Source organism: Theobroma cacao, chromosome 9, assembly GCF_000208745.1.
Source record: "Theobroma cacao cultivar B97-61/B2 chromosome 9, Criollo_cocoa_genome_V2, whole genome shotgun sequence".
Classification (NCBI taxonomy): Eukaryota; Viridiplantae; Streptophyta; class Magnoliopsida; order Malvales; family Malvaceae; genus Theobroma; species Theobroma cacao.
Window position 1 is genome coordinate 37,318,795 of NC_030858.1, and position 20,240 is coordinate 37,339,034.

The 20,240-nt window shown below is 35.7% G+C and overlaps 5 protein-coding genes across 6 annotated transcripts; 2 read left to right on the top strand and 3 right to left on the bottom strand.

Moving 5' to 3' along the window:
- On the top strand, positions 1,826 to 7,829 carry LOC18590867 (4-hydroxy-3-methylbut-2-en-1-yl diphosphate synthase (ferredoxin), chloroplastic). 2 transcript variants are annotated; one of them, XM_007016662.2, is made up of 20 exons: positions 1,826 to 2,078; positions 2,366 to 2,597; positions 2,970 to 3,127; positions 3,448 to 3,554; positions 3,655 to 3,755; positions 3,835 to 3,911; positions 4,087 to 4,206; positions 4,295 to 4,525; positions 4,857 to 4,973; positions 5,070 to 5,144; positions 5,229 to 5,306; positions 5,384 to 5,443; positions 5,530 to 5,592; positions 5,696 to 5,840; positions 5,938 to 6,076; positions 6,665 to 6,742; positions 6,822 to 6,981; positions 7,094 to 7,192; positions 7,271 to 7,375; positions 7,471 to 7,829. In XM_007016662.2, exons 2-20 carry the CDS (start codon positions 2,390 to 2,392, stop codon positions 7,570 to 7,572), a joined length of 2,223 nt encoding a protein of 740 aa, XP_007016724.2. In that variant the 5' UTR covers positions 1,826 to 2,078; positions 2,366 to 2,389; the 3' UTR covers positions 7,573 to 7,829. The 2 variants fall into 2 exon arrangements, with proteins under 2 accessions (XP_007016724.2, XP_007016723.2); XM_007016661.2 differs by having other exon boundaries at positions 1,827 to 1,937.
- Positions 7,971 to 8,584, bottom strand: LOC18590868. Its single transcript, XM_007016663.2, has one exon. The coding sequence runs from the start codon at positions 8,473 to 8,475 to the stop codon at positions 8,245 to 8,247; it is 231 nt and encodes a 76-aa protein (XP_007016725.1). The 5' UTR covers positions 8,476 to 8,584; the 3' UTR covers positions 7,971 to 8,244.
- LOC18590869 (classical arabinogalactan protein 11) lies at positions 9,579 to 10,688 on the bottom strand. The gene has a single exon (XM_007016664.2). It carries the CDS (start codon positions 10,396 to 10,398, stop codon positions 9,907 to 9,909), a length of 492 nt encoding a protein of 163 aa, XP_007016726.2. The 5' UTR covers positions 10,399 to 10,688; the 3' UTR covers positions 9,579 to 9,906.
- LOC18590870 (protein disulfide isomerase-like 1-4) lies at positions 12,132 to 15,947 on the bottom strand. The gene is made up of 12 exons (XM_007016665.2): positions 15,336 to 15,947; positions 14,897 to 15,026; positions 14,508 to 14,673; positions 14,300 to 14,418; positions 14,105 to 14,185; positions 13,850 to 13,936; positions 13,631 to 13,705; positions 13,399 to 13,467; positions 13,214 to 13,294; positions 12,987 to 13,121; positions 12,719 to 12,775; positions 12,132 to 12,619 (listed from the first exon to the last, which is right to left on the bottom strand). The coding sequence occupies exons 1-12, from the start codon at positions 15,902 to 15,904 to the stop codon at positions 12,428 to 12,430; spliced, it is 1,761 nt and encodes a 586-aa protein (XP_007016727.2). The 5' UTR covers positions 15,905 to 15,947; the 3' UTR covers positions 12,132 to 12,427.
- Positions 17,251 to 19,844, top strand: LOC18590871 (signal peptidase complex subunit 3B). Its single transcript, XM_007016670.2, has 7 exons — positions 17,251 to 17,406; positions 17,962 to 18,147; positions 18,281 to 18,328; positions 18,703 to 18,765; positions 19,086 to 19,139; positions 19,282 to 19,368; positions 19,486 to 19,844. The coding sequence occupies exons 2-7, from the start codon at positions 18,022 to 18,024 to the stop codon at positions 19,609 to 19,611; spliced, it is 504 nt and encodes a 167-aa protein (XP_007016732.2). The 5' UTR covers positions 17,251 to 17,406; positions 17,962 to 18,021; the 3' UTR covers positions 19,612 to 19,844.

Here is a 20,240-nt window from a genome sequence, read left to right on the forward strand (position 1 = left end):
TCGCACGGTACGCTTTCTTTGTTCTTACACTTCAATATCTCAAACCTTGTTCATGATCCTGTCAAAATCCTCCTCATTACCAGTTTCTACTTGAGTACAATGTCTCAAAAGTAAATTAGGTAGGGGACAAACATCTTGTGTATGTATTCCCACAACCACCAAGCAGCAAAAAACATGGAAAACATGTATTTTGTTGACTGGTTGACTAGCAATGTATTCAGATTAATGTAGTCATATCGAACTATAACTCTTCCGTGGACAATCCCACCTGTCTCAACTGTTTACCGAAGAAACATAGTACCAAGTATAGACTTTAGTATGCTCAATACTTCACTACCAGAGACACCAATCCTGGGGAACTGTTCTGTTCTTTGGTGCTTCTATGTAAATTCCCAGAGTCCTGAGTTTCCTTTTCTTGCTTTTAAACCGATTCAATATCAATCGAGTTTTTCTATTCACATGGTATACAACTTAAGAGTTACGTAAACCAAAACAAAATTAACTAGCATTAAATTTTAGTTGAATATACGGGAAATAATACATAGAGATGACAATGGATAACGTTTAATCAAGTAATTGTGAGTATTCGATCTGATGAGTACCCTTTAACCGAGTACCTGTGAGTATCCGATCCGATTATATATAGAGTTTGCTCACGGATGGAAGATGGAAAGGGTAAACTACTTTAAGATTCACGTGTGGGTCGTGAATGTCGTGGGAACCTAACCGCATGTCTTCATGGGGATCTCAATCCTGAAAAGTCCACAATGTAAGGGGATTTAAGACAATGTTCGGTTCTTCCAACGCGCCAATCCTAGAGAGCCACGTGTTCCGCGTGAGCAAAGCACGTGGGAGTGGGAGTAATTCATTTTCAGTTGGTTTTTTCCCGCGAACGGAATATCTTAGAACTGTCCATCAAAGACACCTAAATTATTGGTTGTTGCTCGTTGCAGGAAAGACCGTACTGTTAAAAATTTGCAGTTAAGCCCTTGTATTATGGCCTAATTATGATTTAACCCCTTCAGAATTTTAATGTTGAGTTGAGGTTGGATTATAATAAATTGATAATTCAATTTAAATTATTTTCAAAAATGAGTTTTTTTTTAAGTGTCTACTTTGAAATAAAATGTTATCAAGTTAAAATTATTTATAAGATATGAATTGAAAAATAAACATCATGTAAAAAAAATTAAAATTGCAATAAGTGGAAGTGACGTTTATCCTTTAATTTATTAAGAATGTTTGAATTTATTCGAAAGTTATGAAAATTTTCAATTGGTCAAAGATGAAAATGTCTAATTTAGAATTTCTAATTTATGTTTAGAAACTTAATTTTGACTTCCATAAAAGGTTTAGCCATTCAAAGTAGTTTTTTTATTTTAAGCAAAAATGTTAGGCAAAATAGGCATTTAATTATGATAGGTTCTTTCCATAATTTTACATTAATTTAGTTGGAAAGAAAATTAAATTCTTAAAACAAATTTCCTTTTAAAACCAAAGCAACCATGTACATGAAACCAACCCTAATTATCTCACATATGAATTTGTTTTAACATTTATGTTAGATAATATTAATTAAAAAAGTAATAAAATGGGGTTGACCATAATTTAAACTAGCAAAAATAGAAAAAAAAATGAGGGACTTGAGAAGAATATTCCAAAATACAAAGGGTGAAAAAAGACAATTAACCATTTTTTTTACAGCACTGCAGTTTTTCATGGCCAATGATAAACAGATGCTCAAAAAATGTTTTGTCTTATTCCCACTTCCCATCTCTTCTTCTTTTTTTGTACATAAATTTCTCAGATAATCCAAAATCCACCTATTTATTCTGCAAATCCTTGCAAACAGCTCCCACCACCAATTTTTTTCTTCGCCAGACCTTTCCATTCATCAGTTTTCAATTCTCTCATTTAAGTCCAAATCACTGCTTAAGGTAACCATAAGCCTACTCCCTTAAAAGCTCTTCCTTTATCTACTTTCTGGGGGAAAAAATTGCTTGTAGAAAAAAGTCATATTGGAAAAAGAAAACCCACTTCTTCAAAGATTGATTCAGTTACAAAGTTGATTTCTTTAGGTAGATTATTGCTCTTTTCAATTTTCTTTTTGGTTTTACTTTTTTTTTTTGTATGTTGAGTTGATGATCATGAAATGGAGAATTTTTTGAAGTAATTTTCAGCTGTTTTTGTTGGTAATGTAGTGAAAAGTTTGATTCATTTGACCCAAACAATCTTGCATGTCTTTAAATTTTCGGTTTTGGGTAAATAGAATTTGAAAAAAAAATTGTTAATTCTGTCCATTTTTTCAGACATGATAGTGGGTGGTGGTTTGATTTATTGAGTTTTGTGTCTTTGAACTGTGAAGGTGAAGGCTTTGTGCTGTGTGGAAATGGCGACTGGAGCTGTACCAGCTTCCTTTTCGGGTTTGAAGGATAGGGACTCAAGCTTAGGATTTGCAAAAAGTATGGATTTTGTCAGAGTTTGTGATTTGAAGAGAATTAAGTCTGGTAGAACAAGAATATCCGTGATTAGGAATCAGAATCCTGGTCCAGATATTGCTGAACTCCAGCCTGCATCAGAAGGGAGCCCTCTGTTAGGTATAAGTTCAAACAAAGGAAAAGAAATTAAACTTCGATCTGTATGTTATTTCTCGGATCATGTGTTGATCTTTAGATAAACTAATTTGACAAACTTAGGTGAAAAGATGGTTCTTTTTTACCTTGCCCTGAATTTTTAACTTGAGTTTTGAATCATGATCAATTATGCTTAGTTTCCCCATGTCTTTTAGCTATACGAAGTGCAAGTTAATTTTCATTTTTCAATTAATCTAAGTATTCATTTCAACTTGGTTTTTTTGGATTCAATATTCTGGTTAATTCTATCTCAATTTGTTTACGAAGGAACCTCCTATGAGTTAAGGTGTCAGTATTAGTTCCATTTTCTCTGATTAATATATTGTGTTAATTTAGTTCCCAGGCAGAAGTATTGTGAATCCATACACAAAACCGTCAGGAGAAAGACACGGACAGTAATGGTTGGAAATGTGGCTCTTGGTAGCGAGCATCCTATAAGGATTCAAACAATGACTACAACTGACACTAAGGATGTTGCTGGGACAGTGGAGCAGGTATCAACCTTTCCGATCTGCTTAAATTGCTCTGTTCAAATAATGGGTTTGGGTCACTCTTCCTGCATTGTCTGGTCGTAATGGTCAGCAATGTATATCTGGTGCATGCCAAACTGTGACTGATGCGTAGAATGTGATGTTCTTGTTTTGTTCTTAAGGTGGCACTAATGTTTACTGCACCTAGCAAATTTTATGATAGTTTAATCTTTGAAGTTTTTAGAGGAGCTCTAAGCTTTTAGTTGATTACTAATGTTCCAATTTGTATGCAATAATGATATGAATTAGTATTATGAAATTAACTACGGCTGGCTTTTCAATAGGTAATGAGAATAGCAGACAAGGGAGCAGATATTGTACGGATAACTGTTCAAGGGAAGAGAGAGGCTGATGCATGTTTTGAAATAAAAAACACTTTGGTACAGAAAAAGTAGGTCTGATTCTTTATGATAACTATTTGCACTTTTTGAATTTCAGTCATGTATGTAATATGAAAATTAATCATGTTCACTAACTTTTTATTAGTGCAGTTACAATATACCGCTGGTGGCAGATATCCATTTTGCTCCTTCAGTAGCATTGCGAGTTGCTGAGTGCTTTGACAAAATTCGAGTCAACCCAGGAAACTTTGGTAAGTAAGCTGCATGTTCATTGTTGCTTTTAGATCTTGATTTCAGCTATTCTGAATCCAAAAAGGTGGTTAATTGCAGCTGATAGACGGGCTCAGTTTGAGACGATAGAATATACAGATGAGGAGTATCAGAAAGAACTTGAGCACATTGAGAAGGTCAGTCCACTCTTCTTTTAGATCTCTATCATGCGTTATCCAGCAGGATATGGGTGAAACTTATTTAGAAATAAACCATGGAGCCAATTGCATCTAACATCTTGCAGTCTGATTCTTTATGCACGTATCAGTTTCACTAGGCATATTGATTTTCAACCCCCATGTACTACAACAGGTTTTTACTCCATTGGTTGAAAAATGTAAGAAGTATGGAAGGGCGATGCGTATTGGCACCAACCATGGGAGCCTTTCTGACCGCATAATGAGCTACTACGGAGATTCTCCTAGGGGAATGGTGAACATTTATCTTATCTCCTACTGTCTACAGCTTTCAATTGTGTTTTCTCTTCCGCACATCCCACTAATTGATTTTCCTGAAACAGGTTGAATCCGCATTTGAGTTTGCTAAGATATGTAGAAAGTTGGACTACCATAATTTTGTCTTTTCAATGAAAGCAAGCAATCCAGTTGTCATGGTCCAGGCATACCGTCTGCTTGTGGCTGAAATGTATGTTCATGGCTGGGACTATCCATTACATTTGGGAGTCACTGAAGCTGGAGAAGGTGAGGATGGGAGGATGAAATCTGCGATTGGCATTGGGACCCTCCTTCAGGTACCTCCACAGCATAACTAGCATAATCAACAGATGACCATTAAAAGTTTTCGTGTTGTGGTTGTGCTATGCTCCACAGCTATGGTGATTTTAGAAAATGTATTCAACAAGTCTGGCTCATTTTTTGATAATTCAATGATCACCGACAAGGCTACATTGAAAATAAAAATGTGATTATGGGGTTCTATGAGCCAGAAACTGTTCATAGAGCAGAGAATTGGTCAACTTGGTTGCCCTTCTGTCTAATTTCTGTTAAAGGTTTGTAGCCATAATTTACAAATGCAAAATCATGTAATAAACCAAAGTGCTTTGAAACTCTGTTGAATTGCAGGATGGTTTAGGTGACACAATCAGGGTTTCACTTACAGAGCCACCAGAGGAGGAAATAGATCCCTGCAGAAGAATGGCTAACCTTGGTATGAGAGCTGCTCAACTCCAGAAAGGGGTGGTAGGATTCTACAACTTCAATTAATTAGACAACATGTTTTAGCACTTCAAATACTGTCAGTTTGAGCTTTCTATCTTAAACTCAAAATTTCATCAGGCACCATTTGAGGAAAAGCACAGGCATTACTTTGATTTCCAGCGTCGATCTGGTCAATTGCCAACGCAAAAAGAGGTTAGCCATAAATGTCTCAGTCACGTAGTGTTAGTTATACCTGTGCCTCTGTTCAATTTTGAATGGATAATTTGTGCTTCATAGGGCGAAGAGGTGGATTACAGAGGTGTCTTGCATCGCGATGGCTCTGTTCTTATGTCAGTTTCCCTGGATCAGTTGAAGGTAACCTCTTCACACTATACTTCCTTGACTTATTTGGTGTGATTGGGAGCTTATTAATTCTTTTTCCTGCTCTGCAGGCACCGGAACTCTTGTACAAGTCACTTGCATTAAAGCTGGTTGTTGGCATGCCATTTAAGGTCTATTCTTGGTCCATTTACTCATATAAAGATTGGCTACATTATGTGGGCTTTCATCAAAATTGAATTTTCATATGTTGATCTAGGACTTGGCAACAGTGGACTCAATCATACTGAGGGAGCTTCCACCAGTAGATGACATTGATGCCGTAAGAATCTGACTTCTTTTGCTTAGTTTCCTTCTCTCTCTATCTCTCTGCACTTAACAAGAAAAATGGAAATGACTGGTAGTATTATTTGTGTTATAACCAGCGGCTAGCTCTTAAAAGGTTGATAGACATAAGCATGGGGGTCATTACTCCTTTATCAGAGCAGCTAACAAAGCCATTGCCTAATGCTATGGCTCTGGTAAACCTCAAGGAACTATCAACTGGAGCTTACAAGCTTTTGCCAGAAGGTGCTGCTGCTTATTTTTAACATTGAATTCTTAAAGTATAGATGGTTGTCCTTGTTTATTCTTCTTGTTCATATGATATCAATTCATCACCTTGCAGGTACACGCTTGGTTGTATCTGTACGTGGTGACGAGCCTTATGAAGAGTTGGAAATCCTCAAAGGCATTGATGCTACAATGCTTCTTCATGACATACCCTACAATGAAGATAAAATCGGCAGAGTGCATGCAGCAAGGAGGTAATGTTTAATGACTTGAATTTTATTATCAGTCATAGATTAAAGGTGTAAGGTGGCTTGTTGAAAGCCAAGGTGGTATTGTTCATATAACTAAAGGAGTAAGGTGGCTTGTTGAAAGTCAATGTGTTAATTCATTGCTGAATTATCGGTAAAAGACATATGTTGGGTGTCATGTTCTGCCAGACAGGGAAACTGAATTCAAGCCACTTTGAATTGCCCTAGGTAGTGAGCTAAAATTTAGGTGATGACAAAGGAAAGAGGAAAATTGAAAAGGGAAAGGATCTAATAAGCACATTTGCTTATATTAATCATGAAATAGATAGAGAGATTTCCTCCTGTGGAATCTTCCACCATTGGCTGTCTTATGACCCATTACAAATATGTTTAGCATGCCAACTCAAATCCAAATCCAGATCTAGTTGCTGAGACAAGTACATGATTAAGCATGGCCTATGAAGCAAGCTATGAGCTATCTCTCTCTATTTTGGTCATGTTCCTCTTGTCGTTTCATGTTCCTTAGTGGTATAGTTTTGCTATCCTCTGCCTGCCATTCTCGGTCTCTGATACTTGAACATTTTGTTGCCGCAGGTTGTTTGAGTATCTTTCAGAGAATGCGTTGGATTTCCCTGTAATCCACCACATTCAGTTTCCAAATGGGATTCACAGGTAATTAACCCCATAGTGCTTGTTGATGAGGTCCAAGGTATGAATAGTTTTAGTTTATAATGTTTCTCTCTACATGCAGGGATGACTTGGTCATTAATGCTGGCACCAATGCTGGAGCCCTTCTGGTGGATGGACTTGGAGATGGTGTCTTGTTAGAAGCCCCAGACCAGGATTTCGACTTCCTCAGGAATACTTCTTTCAACTTACTACAGGGCTGTAGAATGAGGAATACCAAGACAGTATGAATCTTATCTTTGAGAGGAAAAAACCTAAAACATATGAACTTCAAAATATTACAAAGCAACAACAATCTTGAGAGCTATATCTAATATGGCTGAATTCTGGTTGCAGGAGTATGTCTCATGCCCATCTTGTGGCAGAACTTTGTTCGACCTTCAAGAAATAAGTGCACAAATACGAGAAAAGACATCACACTTGCCTGGTGTTTCGGTAACTGATTATCCTCTCTGTGCTGTCTGACATAGGATTAAATTGCAGAAAATAATGTAAACTTCTGTTCTTTATCAGATTGCAATCATGGGTTGCATCGTCAATGGTCCTGGGGAAATGGCTGATGCAGATTTCGGATACGTAGGTGGTGCTCCTGGAAAAATTGACCTCTATGTTGGCAAGGTACTCCTATGATTTCATTCTTTCCAATACATGGAAAAATTGTCTTCTAACGTCAACACACTGTGAAACTAACTGGTATTTTGATTCTTTTCCAGACTGTTGTGCAGCGTGGAATTGCAATGGAGCATGCAACCGATGCTCTGATCCAATTAATAAAAGATCATGGCCGCTGGGTAGACCCTCCTGCCGAAGAATAAAGGTTCTAGTATGCAGCTTGGTGTAGCCTCTGATGAGGGGAATCACCTTCCCCATCCTTTTATACAGTTATTCTCAACATACCAACCAACATACAATCAATCACAGCAGGAGAAAGCATCAAATCTGTAAGGTTCAATGCCTACTTGTAGGCTGCAAAAGAATTGCACTATGTACTCACTGCTCAACCTATATGCGATGTTGTATTAACAGTTTTAATGGCAAATATATCTCAAGAATATCTTCCTCCATTTCATCATTGGCTGGCTCTAGCCTCTAAAGCCCAACCCCGAAAATGGCAAGTTAAGACATAAATATACAGTCTTTTTCACTCATTCTATTGGGATTTACATTTTGAACAGTGTCAACAAGATCTTATCGATGTTCAAATTCAAAAGACTAAACAAAGTAACTGATTTAAACCCAATAATTTACTGTCAAGATGAACAAATTAACCGATTGAATCAACTTTTCATTAATTTGATTCTATTCAAAGATGAAATTTACACTAGAAAATACCAAAGTAAAAAGGAAGAATTGAAAGTGCAGGGAATGACCTTAACAACAACAAATATGTAATGTAATACATGCAGCTCGAAATATGCAAAAGATTTTGCATCCTTGACATCCACCTTCCACCGTCGACCACCGTCACCATCCACCACCTCTTACTCTTAATAAGGCCACAGATCGACTCCGCCAGGCTTTTTAACCAGCAGTTGATTGTATTCAGGCCGCGACGTGAGATCTTTGAAGATCAGGAAAGCGATGATGAAGAAGAGGAAGAAAAGGATCTCGAACTCTGCCAATCTGAAAAACTCGAAGACGGAGTTGACGGCGGCGGTCAGCGTCCACCCTTTCCTGCCTTTGCCCATGTCCCGACTCGTTCCCACTCGCTTCGCCATCTCTTCTTCTCGTTTCCAAATACACACGGGTTTACTTTCTAATTTCTATATGCTTTAGCAATTGGGCGGAGACGCCGACGGCGAATATGTAGACACCATTTTCACCATAAATATTTTCTTTATTTTATTTTGTAAGCCCAAATTCAGATTTGAGGTTTTCTGGAGTCCCTTGGGCCTCAATGGTTCTTGGGCTTTAGGCCTTTTAAAAACTTGAAATTCATATGCAAAACATAAACGAATTTAAATATATATATATATATAAGAATTTATATTTTAATAATTCTTTAAAAAATATTTAGTTTAGACCCCTTTAGTTTTAATCAAAATTTCAGATAAGTTTTTAGTTTTTGAATTAGTCACTCTGTCTCAAAACAGATCCCATTAGTAATTTTAACATACATAACCCATTAGTAATTTTAAAAATATCTTTCATTACATATAGAGATCCAGTTAATATTTTTATGAATTTGATGATATGATAATATTAAAAAGATAATTTTTTCACAAAAAAATTCCATAGAGAAGAGCATCGATCACATTGTTTAAGAAAAAAAATATTTTAATTTTTTTATATTTTCAGATAACAGTATTTATATTTTTAGATTTTATTATTTATTTTAAAAATTAATTAATCGTACGAAATTTTGATTAAAACTTAAAAAATATAAATATTTTACCCTCAGTTTTATATCCAAAATCGGCTGAAGTTCTTCATTGGTGATGTATTTTTTCACACGTTTAGCATGTAACAAAATCATGTGTTTGCCCTTACAACCCTGGCCCCAGTGATTAATGCGATGGGTGATGGCGCATTCACCCCGTTTTCAGTCAGTGCAAACGGGGGCCACGAGGCTAAATTAAGGACTTTGCCTTCAGGGAGGGATGAATTTGGTGGTTAGAGGTCACATGAAACTACATACATCCCACCCAAACCGCTGCCTTCTAATCATAAACCCCCGTACCAATGATTAATTCTGTCGAAGTTTAACGGCTGCCACATTTTATGATATCGGACGGCGAAGCATCGGAGGAGACAGGGCGGCGCCGGCAGGTAGCCTTTATAGCCAAAATGGCCAAAAACTCTACCAAAAATGCTATCGAAATTAAATTAAATTACAAGAATTCAATCGATTATTTCGTTCGTCACAAGAACATCGTTGCCTAATAATAATAGTATAAATAAAAAACCTAAACAAATAGACATCGTTGACTAATAGTGACAATGCAGAGTATACGACTGGCTAAGAGTCGACTACGAAGAAGAATCAAAAATAGTTGGAAAATCCTTAAAAAGAATAAAAAATAATAAATATTTCGAATCGTTCAACTAAAAATCATTATAAGAGATACAAATCAAATGCGAGTGATAGAATTTTTTTAATATAACCTCTTCTAATTCATTTTGTATTAACCTGGAACTCGCATCTTTCTTCACAGGATTTCCCTCCTGGCGGCGTATCCATACTGGGATCTCCTGATATTGTCTTGTCTCTTCTTGTAAACCAATCCGCCGATTATGACCAAACACAACGCTACCACCACGGCCACAACGATGCCCGCCTTTTTCCCGCCGCTCATTCCTCCATCACCACCGCTCTCCTCTTCGCTTCCCTGCGCATTGACGTTGCTGTGGTTGATATCGCTCGCCTCGTCCGGGGACGGAGCGGGAGAACTCGCCGGTGACTCTCCTTGCGCCAGATCTGAAGGTGCTAGCGCCATTGGCGCCGGAGGCGATGCAGCCGTCACCGGCGATAATGCTGGTGCAGAGTCGGGAGATCCAGTCTCCGGAGTAGGAGCGAGTTCCGGCGACGCGTCTGCACCTAGTGAAGGCGCAGGCGCAGGCGCAGGCGTCGGCGAATCGGCAGCGAAAGCGAGTTGAAGAACCAATAACAACAAAATGGTAAGAAATCCGAGTTTCTCCATTACAGTAGATCTGAAAATCTTTCCACAAAATGCCGTTCAAAACTAAGAAAAAATCTGAGAAAATATCTAAAGATGTGAAGAAGTAAAGGAAGTTTCAAAGCGGATGAAGACTTCGAAAGAAGAGATATAAGAGAATAAAAAGGATAAAAACGGGGTAGATCTAGCAGAACGGAAATTCAGGGGGAAATAAATTCGTAATTTTTGTATACACGTCAAACGGAAGTAAAGGAGTACGGAACGGAGTTAAGCAAAGCCCAAACACTGAATTTGGAAGTAGAATTGAAATTGAAGAAAAATATTTGAAAATGTTTATTTATTTATATAAGGGGAGGGATTTAAGGGACTTAAGGAGTAAGTAAAGGGAGGGTATGGGAATTTAATAAGGGATTAAAGAATGGGAAAATGATTGAATATGCAATAAGCCATGAGAAAAACAAAGGGTAGCATGGAAATCGTATTCTTTGATTTTGATTGTGTTTAATTACATACATAATGACAAAATTATGTCATATTTACTGTATTTTATAATTAATTCTTTGTACATAATTGATTGTTATATTTTTGTCTTGTTCAATTTATTTTGTCTTAATTCTTTTGAAGAATCGATATAAAAAAGTTTATATTTGATATTATATTTATATATGTGTTTATATGTTACACATGTCACAATAATAAAAAATGAAATGTTTTTAAACTTATAAATAAGGGTTTTTTTCATTTAAAAATGTTGACTTATAACAAGTAATATCACAGTTTATTCAATTCTTCATTGGTATGAGACTCTTATGAGAGAGGTTAAGGTCGAGATCCGCTCAAACCAAATTAAGTTTCTCTTCTTTATATGTAAAAGAGCCAACTTAAGTAGGTTATATTTTTTGGATTAAAGATGTAAACTCATGACCTATACAAGGTTAATAAATCAAACATTATATCGTCGTTAATAAATAAATTTAAAATATTTAAAAAATAAAAATTAGTAATTTTAAAATATTTAAAAATAAATAAATTTTGAAATAGAACCAAATCCTAATTCCAAATATGTAGGTGATCTAACCAATTCATCAAACAAGTCACGTATGTTACATGCATGAGATATGTTTTGAGAATGATCCTTTAACCGTTAATAGGGTAATTAATTTCTTGGTGAAGTGAATATTTATTGGTGAGATGAAAATTTTAAAATATAATGAGTATATTAACCTAGTTTTTATTTATTTTGTATGGGTCTGATGTATTTAAAATTTAATATTAAAATATTTCTCACGAAGCAAAGAAGGAAAACTTTTCTCCTTACCAAGTAAATCAGTCCGCGTTGAATTAGTGATTGGTACGCGTTAAAGATATGACGAGTGACTTCGGTGGAAACACGATGCTTGATGGGTTCTAAATCCCATGGGCCATGCCACATGATTTCACATGCTCGACCCCCCTCACCGAATACCCTTTTGTCATTTCAAGTAAGCTAAACCAATTAAAAATGTAGGACTTGGATCTAGATCTAAAGGGGCAAAAATTCTTGAGATCGACTTCATGTACTAATAATAAGTCAACATTAATAGGAGAAAATTATTTTTTATATGGACACATAAATTCAATAATGAGTCAAGATGTCGAGACTTACTCGTCCGAATATTTAATTTACTGATTAGTACATAATTCTTTCTGTTAAGAAAATCAAAATTCGAATCCCCCCTTTCGAAATAGAAATTATTTTAAGGTATTTCAGAATAACAGATGGGGAAATAAGGAGCCAATTTATTCTTCAGTATAAGTTTCAGAGATACATAGGAGAAACAATGGTTGAAAGCCAATACACCACACTTTTTTTTTTCTTTTGTTTCCATCTTTTCCTCAGTGAAAACAGTCTGGGCCGGATGTTTGAACCACGAGATTCTTACCCTTTTCTAGTCACGCTATTTTGAATCTATCTTATAGCCAATGCCCTTTCTACCTATTGATAACACAGAAAAAAAGGCACATAACTTAGGATGTCATTAAAATCACCATCTTTGAAGCCTTTCTGATCAGGTTACAACTCATCCTTCACATCTGCACTGCTGCTCTTGTCGCTCTCCTTGGAGTCAGGAGACTTGGTTTCCGGACTCGAAGTTGGTTCAGCCTTGGGAGGAGAAGCTGGTTTTTGGAGCTTAAAAGGGATTGAAGCATTTTTCTTGAGAAATTTATACAATGCCACTACAGTGCGATCGGTGTCCACAGTTATCTGCCAATGCCCAGCATGCAAACAATTTCACTCATTCCACTGTTTAGTGAGGGAAAAGGGTACGAGGATTCTTGGAGGCAGAAAGAAAACAGTACTTACAGGATCAAAACTCTTGTTTCCTGCTGGGAAGAACAGAATCGTGGGGAAACCATCAGACTGCAAAAGCAAAACAACTTGTTATCATTATGTCTCACTTTAAATCAAGTACAAAATAGCATTGGAATCACATCCTTCTATATCAAAACAGGTTGTTTTGCTATTTCTTCTTCAGGTAGTCAAGCTTACTGAGTAAATGCATGAAAAATCACTAGTGAATCTGATAAAAAGTGCTTTAACAGATGGAAGTGCAGATTGATTTCAATCTTACCTTTGCCCTTGGATGTTCATTTGTTGTCCCATCCATTTTGGCAATTACCAGAGAGTCAATACCACGTAGATGTTTGGCAAGTTTGTTGTATGTCGGCTCAAATGCTTGGCAATGGCCACACCAAGGTGCATAGATCTGGAATTCAGAGCACTCAACAGAATAAGCCCATTTAAAGAGAGATTTAAATAAGCTTCTTTTTTTTTTTCTAAATTGGGCTACAGCAGTACCTCAAGAAGGACATCCTTGGACTCATCTAAAACAATTTCATCAAAGTTATTGCCAACCACTACTTTCACATCCTCATCATTCTGTACCAAATAGAATTTTGGAGTAAAAAAACACAAAAAGAAAAATGAAAGTTAGATTTCAATAAATGATGATAAAGTGAATCAGTTGAAAAAGAGATACTTACAGTTTCAGGAATTGGGTCTGATTTAAAGAATGGTTTAAGCTTGTCTTCCAAAAAATCATCTCCAAAAGCCTACAGAAAAGGTTGAACTCTATAATTTACACAAACCATTACCTCTTACAAGTATTTGTAAAACATAAGTAGTGTCTACCAACCACATTACTTCAGCCAATGAGAGACTGATAAACATAAAAATGGTGAGGGAGAGAGAGAGAGAGAGAGAGAGAAAGACCACCTTAATTTTATCAAATGTCACATCTCCATCAAGGACGAACTTCCTACCATCATCATTTCCAGTATATCCAAGGATCTGTACAATAAAAGAAAACACCATAAGTGAACAGAAAATTTATTGCAAATATAGAATAAGTCCTCCCCCCATCCTCCCATATCTTCCATCCAAAAATATAAAATTGAGGGGGAAAAAGGATCAGAAAGGATAAGGGAGACTCACTTTGGGACCATCTCCACTGACACCGAAGTAATCCGCAACAGGTGTTCCAAAATCTTCATTATCCACTTGCACATAAACAAAGATGAGCTGCAAGTAAACATACAAGATACAGATTAGGAACAATTCTTGACATTAATCACCTACAGTAGTAGAGAAATATGACGTTTCCGACATGGTACACTTCAATAGTTAAACAAAATCTGCACATTCAATACTCAAGAATTATTATTATTTTATCTAGACAATTTAAGTTACCTTTCCCTTGAAAAGTTTAGCTGCTTCTTGGAATACTGGGATAACCTTCTCAGAAATGTTGGACGTGGCAAACAACAACAGCTTCAAGAAAAAGATTCTTATGTGTTAATAAGATAATTGTAGAAATGATTTAAAGCTCAATTCAAGGCATATGCTGTCCAAAAGTTCACAGTAGGAGGGAATGCAAATGCATACCTGTTTCTTAATTGAACTTTCAAAAATTGAAGGGGCACTTTCCCTAGTAAATATGGTAACCAAAGGAAGCTTGTTGGAAAATATAAACTCAGATATTGCAGTCTTGACAAACTGGCCATCTGCAAGATGAAAAAACTGGATATAAAAATGCCCCTGAGCAAGATGAATCAAGATTTCCAACCAAAATTACATATGTCTAGAAACTAACCGAAGTGGCTTATTTTTTCGGCCTCCTTCTTAAGCAAGACCAAAGCAGGGCGTTTAACTTGAGGGTCTATGTGGAAAAGCTTTGCCACATCAGGATTCACAGTTTGATAGAAGTTGACATCATCTTGGAGTCTTGAAGCGGCAGCGAGCTCCTCACTCTCGGGACCCTGTAGTCATTAGAACAGGCCAAATCTGAATCACAACATCGTCTGAGAAACGGGGTTTATATATATTAAAAATTGATAGACTGAATATGACTCAAAACAATGAATCACAATCGGAACATATTGATTGAACCAGCAGGTGTAATAGACAACATACTCAGGTCACTCTGCTCTAATGATAATACAGTACACTACAATAAAATAAAAAGACAAAGGTAAATCATACCACCAAAGAGTTCAAGTAACCCAAGGCAACTTTAGTTTCAGAAGTCAATATGCGTTCAGCATCATCCAAGGTAGTAATGTTGTATATTCCAGGTCCTATCTTCTTCTTAATCCAGGTCACTATAGCTTCCCTGAATTTCAATGAAAAGAATCGTTAGTCTCTCCTCCTATTTTTAAATTAAAAAGAAAATAATTTAAACTTCCATACCTACCAATAAAGACAATTGATTAAGACATGACCATTAGAAACTAAACAGAAAATTCTAATTTTTCATTTTTTTTCCATAATTAACCAAAACCAAATTACCTCTCCAACTCAAACACAATTATTTAAAAAAAAAATGCTTCTCCTCTTCAAAACAACAGATAATTGAAACCCATGATCTAAAATCTGAAAACCAACTCTTAATAATTAGAGGCCAATGTGTATTTCAACTTACTTATTTCTAGCACCAGGATAAGGCTTGTGCTCTCCATCAACAAAGAAATAAACAGTCGGAAAACCCTGCACGTCATACTCTTGTGACAGCTCATTCTCCTCCGTAGCATCCACCTTGGCCAACACCACTCCTTCTCCTTTCAACTCCGTAGCCGCAGCCGCATATTCCGGAGCCAACGCCTGGCAATGCCCACACCAAGGCGCGTAAAATTCAACCATCACGAACTTGTTCTTCTCGATGAAATCACTGAAGTTTCCTCCCTTCAAAACGACGACGTCTTTGTCGTCAACCTCCGGCTCCTTGTACGGATCCGAATCGGAGTCGTCGAAATCCTGGTAGTTTCCGAAGTCATCGTCGTCGAAGTCGGAGTAGTGGTCGTCGTCTTCCTCGTTGAAATGAGAGCGTGAAGCGGCGTCGCTTTTCCCTTCTGTCTCTTCGAGGAAACGGAGATCCTCGTCGTCTTCCACGTCGTCGTTTTTAGTGGTGGTCTTGGAGAACGAGGACGGGAGAGTTGAGAAAAGGAGGAGAGAAATGAGGGAGAGAACTAAAAAGCACCGAAACGACGTCATTACTTGCCAAACTGGGGAATTCGTCAGAGATCGGAGATGGTGAAGAGAAACAGAGAAAGAGATCTGAGTAGGGTTTATAGTGTAGGAAGGAAACGGAGGGGAAGTCAAGTCTGAGCAAAAGGTCAACAACTGATTGCAACGTCGTCGTTTTCAGTTTGCCCTTAATTGTTCTGACAATATTAACTTGTGTCCAGATCAAATCAAGGATGTGGATTTCGCTGGATTCTGACTTTTTTTTTTATTACAATATTTACAATAATTAAATCAGAAAGTTGTGACAAAATGCTCCATTTTTTTTAATGTTAATCTCTCAAATGTTCAATTTTTTATCTTTAAAACAAAGTCCATATGCATTTACTAAAATCAAAAAAATAAATAGATAGTACTAGTATTTTGTTCTCGATTTAATATAAATCAAAAACTCGATCAAAATACTTGAAATTTTATAATTATTAAAAGTGTGTAGCCATAAAATCCCCTTCGTTTCATATTAAAATCAATGTAGAATCAATTTAATTATCAATTCACACTTTTAATATCAAAACATAATATTCGTAATATTAAGTTTGACGTGACATGAGTTGATTTAATAATTTCGTTAAGATATGTAATGATAAAGTATCGAGATGGATTATTATAATTAGAGACAATTTAATTTAGATTTTAGAATTTAAATAGTTTCTCTATATATGTTTATTTATCTAGATATTTGTTATTAAGAGAATAAAAATCATTATTTTCATGCATACAATAACAACATATAATATATATTATTTATTAAATATGAGTATGTCTATATGTAATAATATAATGATGTAAGTCCACCTAAAGTTAGAGCTTGATGTAATGAGTAAAGCTTGTAGTTGTGTTTAGGGAGTTTGCCTAACTATAATTGGACAAGCCTATTCATAACATTACTCTTATTAATTGAATTATTCTCTAATTTATACAAGGTATACACTTTCAAGGAATAATACATTGATTAAAATCAAATCAAATCAAATATTTTTTAACATTAAAATTTTTTTGAAAATTTGAAATGAGAAAAATTTTAATACCCTTTTGTCTCTAAATATTTGTCTCACTTTAAATTTTATAAAAATTAAGATAAATTTTTTAATTTTGATATATTTTATATTAAATTTTTAAATCTTTTATCACAAAGATGTTTAATACTTTTTAATAATAAAAAAAATTAACAAAATCATAAACCAAATCCTAATGTTTTTGCATTAATTAAAAATTACTACTAGTTGAAACCCGACGGTCTTAATCCGGTTTATCGGGTGACCCGCCAGGCTAGCTCACGGGTCACGGGTCACCCCCTTTCCTCCGTTACTTCCACTTTCACCAAAGAAGACTTGGAAATCTCATTTCCGCACTCTTTTTCCAATACAATAAAAAAACTGTATAAAACCCGTTTCCAAACACACTCTCTCTTTCACTTCCTTTCTTCCCGACACGCTTAACTTTCTCTGCATCTTGCCTCTCTTCACTCTAAGGTAATTTTCTCTTACCGCTTTATTTTTATTTATTTAAATAATTTGCTTTCTATTGAATTAGTTTTTCAGTTTTCTAATTTCATGTTCTTATTTAATTTCATTAATTTTCAGCTTTTGTTTTGATCGGAAAATATCTGTTTAATCTTCACTGAATGCTGGTTTGAATTTTTTGTTTGGAATATTATTTCGCTAATTTTTTCCCCAGATTTTATTGTTTTAGAGATTAAGTGTTTTCAATTTCTTCTATCTGTGTATTTGTTGGGCGTTTCCGTTGATCTTGTCTGTAGGCAATTTGAGGTTTTATTCTGTTTTTCTCTTCCCTGACCCAATTCAAAATTTGAAAACCCTAGTTTGATTGATCTTAGTGTCGGGTTTTTTCTTTTGGTGATGATTTTTGCTGAATTATTATTTTTTATTTATGTAGATTTATGAAGGATTAATTTGGTATAATTATAACTTAAGTCCTTGTGGAATGTCTAGTAGTATTAGGGTAAACTCTGCTAGATTTTTGTCTCACTTTTGTTGCTTTATTATACTTGAAATCCTACTAAACAGAGAAACTGAACTGGACGCTGAGGAGCAGTAGGAGTAAACAAAGTAAAGGAAGAGGAAAAGATGCATTCATTTGGGTACAGATTAAATGCTCTGCTAACATTTGCTGTGACAATTCTGGCACTAATGTGCGCCATGGGGTCTCTCTCAGACAACGTCAACACTCCCTCTCCCTCTGCAGAAATCCAGGTCCATTTTTACTCACATACTCGTATCTGGATGCATGTTCAGATCGATGATTTGTTCTCTTTTATATAAACCCTTTGGATTGTTTCATTTTTTTTTTAATCTCTGATTTTTGCTTTGTTGTGTTTGACTGTAGATTATGAACATTAATTGGTTCCAGAAGCAGCCGCAGGGGAATGATGAGGTAATGTACCTTTCCTTTTTCACTTAACATTATATATTTGGGTGGCTAATTTGTGAAATTCTGTTTGGGGCTAGATTGGAGCGTCTATTATGGACTGCAAAGAGCTTTATAAATTTCTTTATTAATCCCATTTCATTATCTTTCATTTGGAAATTGTTCTTTCGTGTCACTTGTTAAATTGTGTTTGGTATAGGAACTGCTTGATTGTTTATATTTTATCCCCTCCCACCACCTCCCCCCAACTCTTCAATCTGTTCGTTGAGTTCATATTCTCTTATTTTTCAGCCATACTTAGGCCTTTATCCTTCATCCCTGATTACTTAACTACTATTAGTTTTGGGTCAATTCTAAGTAAATGCTTTTGACTTATGTAGGTCAGCTTGACAATGAACATATCAGCTGATTTGCAGTCATTGTTTACATGGAACACGAAACAGGTTTTTCTACTTCATAGATCTTTATATTTTCTTTGGTTAGAAATTTATGTAATTTGCTTCTTCCATTGTACATATGATTGGTGCATGAGATAATATTTTTCGACAATGGACTTTGAGAAGAACTTTCATACTGATTCTATTTGGATGCTTTCTTCTTTTTATTTTCTTTTATTTTTTATGTAATTTAAAAGTTCTTATTTATACTTGAACAATTCTATTTTTGATGGGGTGGTGATATTCTTAGGCTTCCCTTTTTGCAGTCAGTTGCTCTTTTGTCATAATCATTCATCATTTGAAGCTGATTTTAAATATCATCACAGGTCTTCATATTTGTAGCAGCTGAGTACGAAACCCCAAAGAATTCGTTGAATCAGGTAAGGTTGAGTGTCTCTGGTTATTACCTGTTTGAGCTGTCTCTGACTCAGATCACAATATCTGAGGCTGAGGCCGTTTCTTTTTGGGTGTTAGTAGAAAATATGTCCACTAATTAATCTTTTTTGACACGGTATCTTATAGGTGTCACTTTGGGATGCCATAATACCCGCCAAAGAGCATGCAAAGTTTTGGATCCACACCTCAAACAAATATCGTTTTGTTGATCAGGTATGCCCATTAAGATGAAGTAGCTTGTTATTGTTCATCTAGATTTGCACAAATTAATTAGGGCTTTCATGCAACTGAGAATTGATTGTCTCTTTTCCTTGATCTTTTCTTATCTAGGGAAACAATCTCCGTGGCAAAAAATTCAACTTGACATTGCATTGGCATGTTATGCCTAAGACTGGAAAGATGTTTGCCGACAAATTAGTCATGACGGGTTATAGTTTGCCAGAGGAATATAGATAAGGTTTTTCTTGGGTGTATTTTTTTGGGGTTGCTGTAACTTTAGCCTTCCCAATATGCCGGATGTTATAGCTCAGCTGTATCAGAGAACTTGAGATGTAGCCTCTCCTCTATATGGGGACATTAAAGCTCAGTTGAATTAAGATAGTTTGAAACATTGACACTTCATGTTTGAGACAGTGAGGAAATGACTATTTCTCAACCTTTTAAAACACCTTGGCTTTTTGGTTGCTAAACCTTTGGATTCTAAGGCCTGAATTGAAATTAATTTTGCATTTAAGATGCATTGTTCTTTTGACTAAATCCAGAACCCACAACCAGAAATTCTGTAGTTCCAGAGACAGGTGAAGTAATAGATAAACGATGGGTATTTTTGCTTTGAAAAGTAAATAGATAAGGTATTTTATTGACAAATATTGATAGGTACGGGATTGTGAAAAGTTTATAAGCATGAGTACTGTACATCTTATCTGGTTGGACTTTTGGAAAGCAATAGTTTCGTGACAAAGTACTAGAGCATATTTAATCTAAATTTGACTTATATCAATATTTTCACAAAGAGGTCCGTAGAGGTCAATAAGATGATCATGGATTATCGTCGGATTGGATGAAAGAGAATGTCACATTTTAAA

Excerpts from the sequence above, each read along its gene's own strand:
- LOC18590869 (XM_007016664.2), bottom strand. The coding sequence starts at position 10,398 with ATGGAGAAACTCGGATTTCTTACCATTTTGTTGTTATTGGTTCTTCAA.
- LOC18590871 (XM_007016670.2), top strand. The coding sequence starts at position 18,022 with ATGCATTCATTTGGGTACAGATTAAATGCTCTGCTAACATTTGCTGTG. Across the intron at positions 18,766-19,085 it reads TTACATGGAACACGAAACAG|GTCTTCATATTTGTAGCAGC; the intron begins GTTTTTCTACTT and ends ATATCATCACAG. Across the intron at positions 19,140-19,281 it reads CAAAGAATTCGTTGAATCAG|GTGTCACTTTGGGATGCCAT; the intron begins GTAAGGTTGAGT and ends GGTATCTTATAG.
- LOC18590868 (XM_007016663.2), bottom strand. The coding sequence starts at position 8,475 with ATGGCGAAGCGAGTGGGAACGAGTCGGGACATGGGCAAAGGCAGGAAA.
- LOC18590867 (XM_007016662.2), top strand. The coding sequence starts at position 2,390 with ATGGCGACTGGAGCTGTACCAGCTTCCTTTTCGGGTTTGAAGGATAGG. Across the intron at positions 5,307-5,383 it reads TTTCCCTGGATCAGTTGAAG|GCACCGGAACTCTTGTACAA; the intron begins GTAACCTCTTCA and ends CCTGCTCTGCAG. Across the intron at positions 6,077-6,664 it reads AGAGTGCATGCAGCAAGGAG|GTTGTTTGAGTATCTTTCAG; the intron begins GTAATGTTTAAT and ends TTGTTGCCGCAG.
- LOC18590870 (XM_007016665.2), bottom strand. The coding sequence starts at position 15,904 with ATGACGTCGTTTCGGTGCTTTTTAGTTCTCTCCCTCATTTCTCTCCTC. Across the intron at positions 15,027-15,335 it reads TATCCTGGTGCTAGAAATAA|GGAAGCTATAGTGACCTGGA; the intron begins GTAAGTTGAAAT and ends ATTGAAATTCAG. Across the intron at positions 12,620-12,718 it reads GAAACAAGAGTTTTGATCCT|ATAACTGTGGACACCGATCG; the intron begins GTAAGTACTGTT and ends GGGCATTGGCAG.